Raw genomic sequence first — 13,163 nt, forward strand, 5'->3', positions numbered from 1 at the left:
TTCAGAGAGAGACAAATACCACATGATCTCAATGATCTGCAGAATCTAATGAACAAAAGAAACTGAGGAACAAAATAGAACCAGAGGTATGAATATATGGAACAGACTGACAGGTGTCAGAGGGGAGGGGGGCTAGATGAAAGAAGGTGAAGAGAATAGCCAAAGAATATATATGTATAGCTTCTGGATACAGACAATAGTGTGGTGATGGCCACAGGGGTGTGTGTGTGTGGGGTGGGGGGAAGAAGGGGCTGAATGGAGGTAGGCAAACATGAGTGGAAGTGGGGGACATCTATAAGAGTGTCAACAGTAAAAACAAAATAAAGCCTTGTACAGCTAACAAAGGTTATACTAGAGAAACACTAAGGGGGCCTTTAATGCAAACCTTTGATTACGTGATTCTAGGACACTTTAACAAAGTAAAGAAACAAAAAACAAATTCATTAAATATACTTTTAAAAAATTTCACAGAGTTAGATTAATCCTATTTTATATCCAATATAGAAATCCATCAGCAGTGTTTCTCAAACTCCAAGTGGATACAGATCACTAGGGAATATTGAAAAAATTGCAGATTTCAATTAATAATTTAATAAATTATTGAGATTTTGCAGTCTCAAAAAGTTCACTTTGATTATCAAGGCATTCACATACGTTCAGCTCTCGGCTGGGAAAAAACAAAGAAATAAACAAGCAACAACACAGAAACAGAACAAAGACATAGCCCCAGATGACTAGGTATTCTAGGCCAGTGGTTCTCAAAGGCTTGTTCACATATCAGCAATGTCAGTACCACCATTAGAAATGAGAATTTCACAGCCTCACCTAGGCCTACTGAGTGGGAAACTCGGGGGTGCTGCCCTGGAATCTGTTTTAACAAGCCCAGAGTGATTCTCATGGACAATAATGTTGGGGAGGAGTTCTCAGCAATGTTTGGGACAGGAGTTACTTTTGCCGCCCAAACTTCCATTTACCAAGGCCTGTGACCCTCTGATATCATATGCTACTAGCAGGTCATACACCTTATCCCTCACCACAAGACAAACCAAGAGGTCCTTGGGTTTTCCTCTGTATTGATTGCCGTGTGGAAGGTATGGGGTGAATTTGGAAATCTATACTTGTTTGGTAGGAGATTTTTAAACTCATGAATCCAAAAACTACTTGTACTTCAACAAGTGGGAAGGATTACTTTGAATACCCAAACTATTATGTGTGGGAAATACATTGTAGTTCTTCCCTATAAAGAGGAGACAGTGTGTCTATTTACTTGTTGATAAGCATCTTTAAAGTTTTAACTCACAGATATTTTGTCAATCTGAAATATAAATCTGCAGGTTAAACATATTCATTCCCCAAATAATTTATCATGACATGTGGCCAATTTTATCTTTTCTTCTGCAGATATTCCATCAGTTTTTTTTTCTAAAAAAAAAAAGGATAGCTGAAGAAAACTCATATGATTTTTATCTGCCTCTCTGTGTCATTGTGAAATTTACCAAAACACACAATGAAGAAATGCTACTTCTTTCTTCTGAAAAAACAAGTGTTAAAGAAATTGAACATAGGGTTTTAGTCATAAATATTATGCCCTTTGTTCTGAGCTAAATATTTCCAACTTATTGATTTAAGTTTAGCAGCTTCTTCAGATTAGTGACTCAAATTGAATTTCTGGTCAACAAAATTCTCAAAATATATTTTCTTAAATGAATGGTTTATTAAGAATATTTTCCATACACTATTGTACAGTTAGTTTGCGACCTTAAATAACAATATTCTTATATTGTTATTACTATCTTATATCAAAACTATTTTAAAATTTCATCTTTTTATACAGGATTAACAAATACTTTTTGGTTTTCATTTTGTCTGCCCCCCTTTTATTGATTCCTTAAAAGCAGACATTTTCATCTGTTTAATAAAGCTGTTTTAATAAAACTTTATTTTCAAAAATAGGTGATGATCTAAATTTGGCCCATACATGTTTTATCAGCTCCCAATCTAAAAATGTTTTGTTCATAAATATAAAAAAAGAAATAATCACATATATATTTTCTTACTTCAAGTAATAACCCTTATGTAAACATTACAGGCGATAATTTTGTAAATCTTTAAATCCAATGAACTCCACATACTTAAGAGAACATGAAAATGATTTCCAAGGTGTCAGAGTTTAGCAACTTTTTATATTAGCTTTATCAGTGTGTTTCCTTATTTCCCAGAGCATTTTGTTTCTTCTGGATAGGAGAAAATTAATAATAAAAGCAACGCCATAATAAAGCAAAAGATCAGAAGACCTCACTGCAATATGGTCAGTATGCGCCACTGAACAGTGAACACAATGTTTCAGGAACAAAATTTACCTTGACAGGCAATCTGCAAAGGACAGGCGAACAGGGTATCCGTATCGGATGATCTTCACCATCGCCAGGACCCCAATATATTGTAGCTGAGCAGACACGTAAAAATTATCAAAGGTATCTGGCAGCTTTGAGTTATTGGGCTTGATGCAATGAATAAAGTGTGGAGTGCACTTCTGAAGTTTTCCAATAATATCCGTTAGAGATTTCTAAGGAGAGAAGTAAAACCAAACTGATTCTTCAAAGACAACAAAAGATAAAGCAGTTTTTAAATAAAAATCTTTATCTTCAATCAGGACTTTAAAAGTTATGCCTTCACTCATTGTGTGTGTGTGTGTGTGTGTGTGTGTGTGTGTGTGTGTGTGTGTGTGAAGGTACTCAAGTGGTCGAAAATGAAGGAGGGGAATTCTATGTAAACCCTCTACAGTTGATATGATCAAAATTTAGGTTTGAGAATCAGAAAACATCACTAACCCTGAGTTGTGATGCAACAGTGACTGGACCTCCTCGTTCCAGTCTTTGAAGAAAAGTAGAAGTTCCTTTCTTTTTCAATAACTATAAAGAAAACACAAAGAAAAGGTGAGCAAATTTAGTTTACTAAATTCCATTTAGAAGAAGAAAATTAACTCTCTCATCCATGTAAATTCTCTGACAGGCAGAAATATGTTTAAAACAGACTTTAAAAATCAGTATCAAATGATTTTCTATAATGTTGCCATATATTGGGGAAATGGGAAACTACATGTAAAATAACAACCATTACTACCAACCCTTCATATATGTGGCTGTAAGTATCCTGCACCTACTTTAATCAGAAATTAAATATAGATCCAGATTCACTTGCCAGTAGAGTAAACTCATCTTGGTATTTTTACTAGTTGTATTACTAACTGTCCACATTTATCATGAAATGTCGCTGACTGTAGAGAAAAAATAATACTATTTATGTTACAAAGATTTGATGTTTTCACAACCACTGGTTTGCTTCCTTAAGACTGACTATGATTTGTTTCTCACCCTTTTTTTTTTCTTCTTACCCTTCCTTTTCTTCTTTTTAAACTACAAAACATTTGCCTGGCTGTGAAAAAGAACAATAGACTATTATCTTTGATAAGTAATTATATACACCTCTTAAAAGAAAAAAAAATCATGTGTAGCAAAGATTAAATCATAATGGAGATTTTTTAAAAGCCAGGGGGAATGAAGAAATAAAGGGCACAAGGAAATTAATTAAATTCTACCAGGGTCTAAAAGGAGTCTCAACCACTAATGTACCTTTACAGTTCACAAAATCATACAGACTCAAGCCAACATATCTAGTGATCCAAAATCATTTATCTTTAAATAGATCTTTATACAAGAAAAAAAAAATTCTAATAACCGTCTTTTCAATTTGGTGCTATGCTACCATGGCAATAGCTCCTTTCCTTCCATTAAGATGAACTGTCAAACAGAAATTATTAATTATCACTGATTGATGGGGGACTGTCAAATAAAGCGACTGGTCCAGGATCAACTTTTCCCTACAAACAGGAAGCCCAGTGTGATGACCAGTTAAAGAATTGGCTGACACCTACCTACCCTGCCAGTCACAGGGGAGAACGTGCAGGGATGAGGGCAGTTTGGACAGAAGAGAGGAATAGAACACTTAAGAAATAACCGTAATAAATAAATCTCCACCCCTTGAAATTGAACAGTCAATTTCCCTTTCTGGGTGGAGGAACTGCTATGAATTATCTCTCCTCTATATTCCTTTAGGGAAAAGACTAATGGCATCTATGCCTGGTAATGTTTAATAATTAAGGTTAAAAATTACAATTTAGAGGTGTGTGGTGATTTCTTGTTCTTGATTTCCAGGATGACTGAGAAAGGAAGGGCCAGCAGGTTCAATGAAACCCTCAGGGATAGAGATCTTCCTTATAAAGAATAAATCTTTGTCTTTTTTATGTAAAAGATGCCACTGTTGTATTCAGTGAGATTGAATTCCTGTGATCATATAGTTATATCAAAGGATCCCTAAATCTCAGGCCTAGGAACCACACACACACACACACACACACACACACACACACACACATTTCTAATATGTTATACACATTTCTGCCACTCTTCTAAAATAGAGCTAATTTTAATTATGCGTTCATTTTAATTGGTAAGCTAAAATGCATTCCAGCAAGCTACAACTGAGTATCTAAAAATAATTATCCTGGACACCTTCCCAATCATATTTCTCATCTTTTATGGTTTTGGTAGAGGCAAGCAAAACAAACTGGGCCACACTGAATTTTAAACTGAAGACATTTCAGTTAAAAAAAAACAACACAAAAAACTCTACTGAATTTGTAGTTCTATTTCACAAATAGTTTGAACCATTATGTTGTAAGTACAGCCACACTTGTATGAGAGAAATACACATTAAAAAATATTATAATAAAAAAATAAGTTAAGTGTCTACAAAATATGCAGTGAAAACATTCTAGCCCCTGAAAAAGACACTGTATCTGTGACAAACTGCAATTTATGTGCAGAGACTTAAAACCTCTGAAGTAATTAATGTCAACAGAGTAAAGTAGCTAAGTTAATTCTCTCTTAGCCTACTATCCATGAAGTTACTTCCCATTCATCACAGAGACAGTCATAGAGATGAAACATAAATAGGATGTTGCACAGACAACCAACACAATTACAAATACTGTATTTGCTACTGAATTATTACTGGAAAATACTTTCCTATACTGGTCCCTCTTTCTGATGTTTATACTTCATATAGGCATTCTTTCACTTAATTTTTAAAAATTAAAATATCAATTTATTTCCCTTATTATTTATAATTGTGCTTTCTTAAAAAAAAAAAAAAAAGCAAATGTTTTAAGCAAACTTAAAAACAACCAAACAACAATCACAAAATTCCTACCTTACTAAGTTCTAGATAATTCCTGTTTTCTCCGATAGTTGAAGAAACTGTCATTTTCTTATTGAGCAGGGCAGATTTATGTCCTCTGAATTTAAAAGGATAGGAAGATAGAAGGGATCCTGTTTGTGACAGTTTCGACTGGAACAAGTGATTGATCACGACATTTTCACTAGCTAGGAAATAAATAAATGAATATTGTAAGGTGGCATTAAAATTGTGATTTACATTTTACTTACTCCTCATCCAAGTCCTTCACCTAGTAACATGTTCATCCAAGTCCTTCATCTAGTAACATGTTCAGAGTGGAAGATGTAATTGAAGACTCCATTTTTCCCTTTGCCTCTATTTTCTTTTCCACATTATGCATTATGCTATTTGACAAAGTTTGACCTCCTGTGCCCTTGGCCAGGAGTCCTGATCCATGTTTCCCAATTCTCCACCTGAGTGTTTGACCCCTCACTCTCTAATTGTCACTACTGTCTTAGCTGTCTGAGCAGAATCTTACCTGATCAATCCTAAGGGGCTTTGAGGTACTTGCCAAAGTCATGGAGACATAGATTCTCTCAGGAACTTCCATTGCAGGAGAGTAACTACCTAGGAACAAGCTTCCCAAGAATCTAAGTTGTCTCAGAGCTAGATGTAGTACATATGGGACTATTTGGTAACTGCCAATCCATATGCCTGAATCCCTTCACCTTTTTTACTCAGTGCCCCCACACCTCTCCCCTCTGGCAAGCATCAGTCTGTTGTTCTATGTCTCTGAGTCTATTTCAATTTGGTTTATTCATTTAGTTAGTTTTGTAGATTCACATATAAATAGGGAATATAGTCAATACAATTGTAATAACTATGTAAATTACCAGGTGGTACTGGGACAATTTGTAAAGTATATGATTATCTAACCACTGTACTGAACACCTGAAACTAATACAAAATAATATTGAATGTAAACTGTAATTGAAAAGTACACTAAAAATAAAAAGCCTATGCTGATAAGTATTGGATGTTATGTTATAGAAATTATAATAATGCCGGGCTCACATTCCTTTCTTCACGTCTCAGAAAGAAACTGGGGCCATGATGAATGGATTTTTGGCTATAAATTCAAACAGTGTTTTCAAAACTGTATATGGTGTTTAAGGATCTAGAAGGCATTTTTCTTGCGTTATCTCTATTTACATATAGGCAGGTTTTTAAGCTTTAGTTTCCTTTTCTTTAAACTGGCCATGACAATACCTATTTTGAGGTTTGCCATAAGATTAAAATGTGAAATAATGTGCATAAATAATTTAGGATATTGCTCAGCCCATCAGACAGTTAGCAATATTTTGTACCAATGCCATTTTACCTTTTCTACAGCCATATTATTTTGCTTGTCCAGCTAACATATTTATTAGCAATGCACTCAGTGCAAAGTCACTCAGTGAATAAACAAATAGGCAACTAGGGAGAACTGTCCAGAGAGGGATGACATGATCATGGAATGCAAGAAGGTAAAAAGAAGCCCTATGGTGTTATATTAAAATTAGAGGTAATAGCATAAATTCATGACTTTAATATGTAGTTTTATAGCTACATATATATATATATATATATATATATATATATATATATATATATATATAAGCCTAAGTGATCATTTGACTAGTAACTATGATGCACACTGACCACCAGGAGGCAGATGCTCAATGCACAGGCATGGAAACATGGAACAGATTGATTAATCTCAGAGGGAAGCGGGGAGAGGGGAAGGTGGAAATAGGCTAACCAAATATCTTCTATGCATACTAGAGGCCTGGTACATGCATTCATGCACTGGTGGGGTACCTCAGCCTGACCTGCAGGGATCCACTGGAAACCAGCTGTTTGACATCCCCCGGAGGGGTCCCAGATTGCAAGAGGGCACAGGCAAGAATGAGGGATCCTGCCAGCGCACAAATCGTGCACCAGGCCTCTAGTATTTTTATAAATTGATATATTGTCTATATCTATATCTTAAATTCTGTAGTTCTCAAAGGGCAAAAAAGCCGTGACACCACAATAAAAATGAGTTCACAAGGCCCCCAGACCTTCATGTTTAAGAATAAATATTCTTTTCCTCTAAAGTAGATTAAGGCTTCGTGGACACATGGCTGATTCTACATCTGAGGGATGGGAGAAAAACCTGGAACATCTTGGGGGAAAAAACATGCAAGGAAGTGCTAAAATTATAAGAACCTGTCAAAAGGACATAGGAGGCTCTCACTGGTTACATGTTGGCAATTTCAGCATCAAAATAGTAATAGTAATGGATTATGATTCATTGAGTAAAATAAGGGAGTCAGGAAGAAACTACACTTTTGGTAGTGAGCATATAACAGAGTATACAAATACCAAAGTACAATGTTGTACACCTGAAATTTATAGAATGTTATCAACCAATATTACATCAATAACAGTTTTAAAAGAGACAAAAATTTATGAGTTTATATTGATAATGAATTAATCAGAAAGATGAGTTCTTATAGTAAAATTTATTGTTGATGGGAAAAAATGGGTTAGAAAACCATAATCTTGCAACCATAGAGAAATCATTCATTTAAGTAAGAAGCATTCATTTATGCAAAACTAACTGGTGGAAGTTGGATGAGGACAAGAATATTTAGTGTCTCAAAGTGCTTCCTTACAAATTACTTATCAAAAAAAAAACAAACAATGACTTTTGATTTAAAAAAAAAACACACACAAAAACCTGAAGTATGCCATCTTCAAAAGTGATCAAGGATAATGGATAAAGTTTTATAGGAGCTCATAATTAGACATTACTATTATTGTATCAATGTTACATATTCTGAGAATTTACTGATGCTATATAGTACTCTTGATCTTAAGATACATACCAGAGTTTTAGGCATAAAGATGCATGTGACTTAATCTCAAATGAATAAAAAATATATGTACATAACACACACAAAGGGAAGGAAGGAAAGAAAAAATAAAAGAAGGAAGGAAGGGATGGAGGAAGGGAGAAAGGAAAGAAGGAGAAAAAAGAAGAAGAATGGTAGAGAGAAAAATATTAAAAGAAAGGAAATGAAAAAAATATGGAATAAGGACATATGGGAGATCTTTGAACTAATTTTGTAACTTTCTTTAAGTTTAAAATATTTCAGAATAAAATTAATTAATAAGTATATAATACCATGGTCCACTTAAATAAAATTATTTATATTTATTGCAAGTCTATGTATGAATGTAACCACATATAAATAGTGCAAGATGTTAAAACATTTCACAGATTGATAAAATAATCATACATCTTTTATTCATGTGATAGAATGGATGTGCAACTATGACTCATTGGCCACATCTGGCCTACTTCTTATTTTGGTCAATAAAGTTTCATGGAACATGCCATATCTATCTGTATTGTCTAGGGCTGCTTTCTTCATGTAACAGCAGAGTTTAACAGAGAGCTTATGAATTGCAAAGTCTATGGTATTTATTTTCTGACCCTTTCAGGAAAATGTTGCCATGTCTTGCATAAATATCTAAGAGCACTCTGTGAATTCTTTCTTTTCAATGTGCCTAAATCCTAAAGTGTTTAGAATAAAACAAGAATCACTAGTTTTTCTCTTGGAAATTTTAGCAAGTTTACACAAAGGAATGGCTTTAAAATGTTGGTACTCTATTAAAATAAGGAGAATTGCAATATCACTAGCCATCATATACTCATTCTAAATATATATTCAATGACCAGAAAATATAAAAATAAAGAAAAAGTCATCGCACCAACAGGAAAACATTCTGTATATAAGAACTTTGTAGGATGTGTGGGTTAAATGAAAGTATGTTAAAAATGAAAGTTCAATTATTGAAAAACACTAAGACATTTCCAATGATAATCAATAGGACTGTTATTTTTTTTTTTTACAATTTCTTCCTTCTATGAAATATTATTCAAAGTCCATATGTTATCATTAGTCTCAGTATTTCAATGAACTCACATAAACCCTAAGTTCTAAGAGGCAAGCAGAGTAATCCCTTGTGTAAAACAATATATTGTAACTGTGCTGTCTGGCTTTCAGCAAATATGTTCCTCAAACCAGAAGTGATAGGATGTCTTACGACCAGCTCAAAGGCAGCCCCTTATTTCATGAAAGACTATCATGTGCTTTTTTCCCTAGGAAAGATAAATGACTATCTCATTCAGAGCAACTGAAAGCACAAAAGATGATATGCTTTAATTCATTGAAAAGGTTATTAGAAAAGTGCGAATCACTGCAGAACTGCTATTCAGAAAATAATTACTAGAGGAGTTAGAAATATTTATTGACATATATATATATATATATGTGTGTGTGTGTGTGTGTGTGTGTGTGTGTGTGTGTGTGTGTGTGTAGAATATAGCTTTATGTATAGTATATAGAATTATAGATATACATATACAAAGTACTAAGGTTCAGAAGGTAGATGGAACCTATAAATGTATATTGATATGTGTGTATATGTATGTGTATGTGCACATATAAATTTGTGTGCTTATTCTACATTGTGAGCATTAGTTCTTTATAAGAATTACATAAGAATAAACTACCCCTTATGTGTGTTTCAGAATTGTCTTAAGTAATGGAATTCACCCCGCTGTGTCCTAAATAACTTTGGAAGCCATATTCATCTTTATTAGTCTTCACAGAAGAGCTTTTTTATATTCATAACACTAGAGTGTTAAAGGTGCTTTATATTTCTATCTGCTAAAAGCTTAGTTAAATTATGGTTTTTACTAGGCTCCAGATTAAATTGTAACCAATGTATAGTGCAGAAAGATCCATTCTTTATGATTCTGGGCATTGGGATGTAAAATAATTTAAATTATCCTTTAGCTGGCGGCATGTTTTATAGAACAATGTTCAGAGAACTAAGAAATGTGGGGGTATTTTAACCATAGGAAGGGAAAAACTTACTTTTCATTACAAATGAAAGATTCTGTGAAAGGGAGTCTTTATTTTTTCCAATTGCTCCAACAATGTCATACATTACCTAGGATAAAAGAAAATGGCATAATTATTCATGATGAAACATGACCACAAGAATAATTCCTTTTAAAGAATAACTTGATTCAGGGGAGGTTTAAAGTTATTCATAAAAGAAGCGCCTGCAGGTCTTAGAGTTCACATTACATGCAGGTTCAAAGTGCTCACCTGTGTGCTGTCATCCTGCACATTACACAAGGGACACCTCTCTGTTCTAATTTGCAAAGCTCTCCTCTCATCATTAGTTTAAGAGAAAACGGTGATGACTCACATTCATTCATAGAGTCCCCTTTATTCTTACTAGTCAGGCCTCTAACCTGTGCAGAAAACTCACTAACCAAGTGGAAAGACTTCTTGTCTTGAAAAGGAAGTGTGATTTCAGTTTGATAAATTCAAAGTCTTTTTATTAAAAGGGTCCTTTCAGATTATTTACACCATTAATCTGAAGTCTTTAAAATGAAGAAAACATATGAAACAATAATGTCGGGATTATTCAAGGAAGTTTACTTCTAAATACACTTAAATGACTTAATTGTCTGCTTTCATTGGTATTCCAGTCTGGCCTGGGAGACTTGGGTCTCTTACGAGACATGGTTTTATTGGCTCTCCCAATCCCAGCTAAGCATAAACTCCAATGTGGTCTTGAGAAATCAACCCAGCCAGAAGGCTTATCAGTGCCATAGGCTGTCCTTTCTCATGGTAGGTCAGGACTGAAGTAAGGAATGAATACCACCTCTTTAAAAAAAATGCATTTTTATTGATTTCAGAGAGGAAAGGAGAGAGAGAGAGGTAGAAACATCAGTGATGAGAGCGAATCTCATAGGCTGCCTCCTGCATGTCCCACACTGGAGATCAAGCCTATAACCCACAGGGCATGTTCCTGATTGGGAATCAAATTCCTCCTGGTTCATATGTCTACACTCAACTACTGAGCCACACCATCCAGGGTGAATGGCACATTGCCCATAAGTGAGTATGAATGGTTAGGTCAATAAAGACAATAATCACCAGACTGTTAGGGGATTTTAACTAGACAGATCTGAGAGGACTGTCTTATTTGGAGCAAGAGGGGACCAAATAGAAAAGAATCCATGAGAAAGAGTCTATGTGTCTAGTAAGAGAAATATAGAAAAAAGCCAAATTATCCCAAATGAGCCTTGCAGATACACATTCAGGTGTAAGAAACAATTCAGTTGTGAACTCTACCCAATTCTTCCAATGATAACATCCTAGAAAACCATCACAACCATAATATTAACATTAATGAGCTAAACATTCAGGACATTCACATAATTGCCTTGATCACCCATGTTGACAATTTATGGGTACACTCACCTGCCTAAAATTAGCTGAACACATCTGTATGAATCTATTTCTCCATTCTTTAATCTGTTCCATTGACCTATGTGCCTATTTCTTCACCTCCATCTTGATTAATTTATAATATGACTTTAAATTAAGTAGACTAATTCCTCCCACATTATTCTCCTTTATAAGAGTTGTTTTAACTATTCTACTTTCTTCATACTTCCATATAAATTTTAGAATGATATTCACTATATCAATTGATCTAAACAAAATTTCACATGATTTTGATAGGGATTACATTAAATTCCTATAGCAATTTGGGGAGAACTATTACTATATTATTAGTAAGTTGACTATTTATTGTGTTGTCCTCAAATCCACAAGTATGACATGTATCTCCTTTTATTTAGATCTTTGATTTTTTTGCATCCACATTTTGTGCTTTTTAGCATATAGATCTCATGCTTTGTTAGATTTACATCTACTTGCATTTTTATGAGTGATTATCAATATTATATTTTAATTTACTGTCCATTACTAGTATCTATCTATCTATCTATCTATCTATCTATCTATCATCTATCTATCTATCTAAAAGCCTAAGTGACCATTATGACTGGTTGACCAGTCACTATGATGCACATTGACCACCAGGAAGCAGACACTCAATGCAGGAACTTCCCCCTGGTGGTCAGTGTGCTCCCACAGTTAACCTCCTGTGGATGGCCAACCTCCCATGGTTCCTCCCCCACCATCCCCACTAACACCACCACCCCCTCCCAGCCAGCCAGCCAGCCCTGATCAGCCCCAAATGGGACTGGGCGAGATGGCCCCCGATCGGCCTGATAACCAGCCAGGTCAAGGGAACCCACCCGTGCATGAATTCATGCACCAGGCCTCTAGTATAGAAATGTTTATATTGTATCTTTTGACTTTGAGGAGCTCATTTATTAGTTCCAGAAAAAAAAAGAAAAAAAAATATATATATATATATATTGAGATTTTTCATATAGACAATCATGTTATCTACAAATACAATTTCTTTTTTCCTTTTCAATATGTCTTTTATTTCATTTCTTGCCTTAGAGTACTATGCCTTTCAGCAATATGTTTAATAACAAAAGTGAGAGCAGATATCCTTGCCTTGTTTCTGATCTTATGAGTTAAACACAGTCTTTTACCATTGAATATAAGGTTAACTGTAAGATGCTGGTAGATGCTGTTTATCAAATTGAGGTTGGCTCCTCTATTCCTATATTTTTTAATGTGTTTTTTTTTTATCATGAGTGAATGTTAACTTTATCAAATCCTTTTCCCACATCTATTTATATAATTATGTTATTTTTTGTCTTCTTTAGCCAGTTAATATGGTAGATTATCTTGATTGATTTTCAAATATAGAACCAGCTTTATATCCCCAGGGAAACATTAATTATTAATGGTGAATAATTTTTAACATATTGTTGAATTATATTTGCTAGTATTTAAAAGTATTTTGCATTTGTATCATGATGGACAGTGATCTTCAGTTTACTTTTTCTTTTGTGGGTGTATATGCTATCTTTGTCTTAGATA

At 34.3% G+C, this 13,163-nt stretch overlaps 1 protein-coding gene across 4 annotated transcripts in view; it reads right to left on the reverse strand.

Moving 5' to 3' along the window:
* Window positions 1–13,163, reverse strand: part of MYO16 (myosin XVI) — a 505,283-nt gene that overhangs the window by 141,354 nt on the left and 350,766 nt on the right. For all 4 annotated transcript variants that reach the window (XM_084879972.1, XM_084879970.1, XM_084879971.1 and 1 more), the window contains 4 exons: window positions 10,212–10,287; window positions 5,272–5,444; window positions 2,832–2,912; window positions 2,361–2,566 (listed from right to left, as the gene is read on the reverse strand). In XM_084879972.1, the coding sequence (XP_084736098.1) occupies window positions 2,361–2,566; window positions 2,832–2,912; window positions 5,272–5,444; window positions 10,212–10,287 (536 nt within the window). The remainder of the gene's footprint in view (window positions 1–2,360; window positions 2,567–2,831; window positions 2,913–5,271; window positions 5,445–10,211; window positions 10,288–13,163) is intronic.

This window comes from Pipistrellus hanaki (assembly GCF_964339955.1).
Source record: "Pipistrellus hanaki genome assembly, chromosome: 3".
Classification (NCBI taxonomy): Eukaryota; Metazoa; Chordata; class Mammalia; order Chiroptera; family Vespertilionidae; genus Pipistrellus; species Pipistrellus hanaki.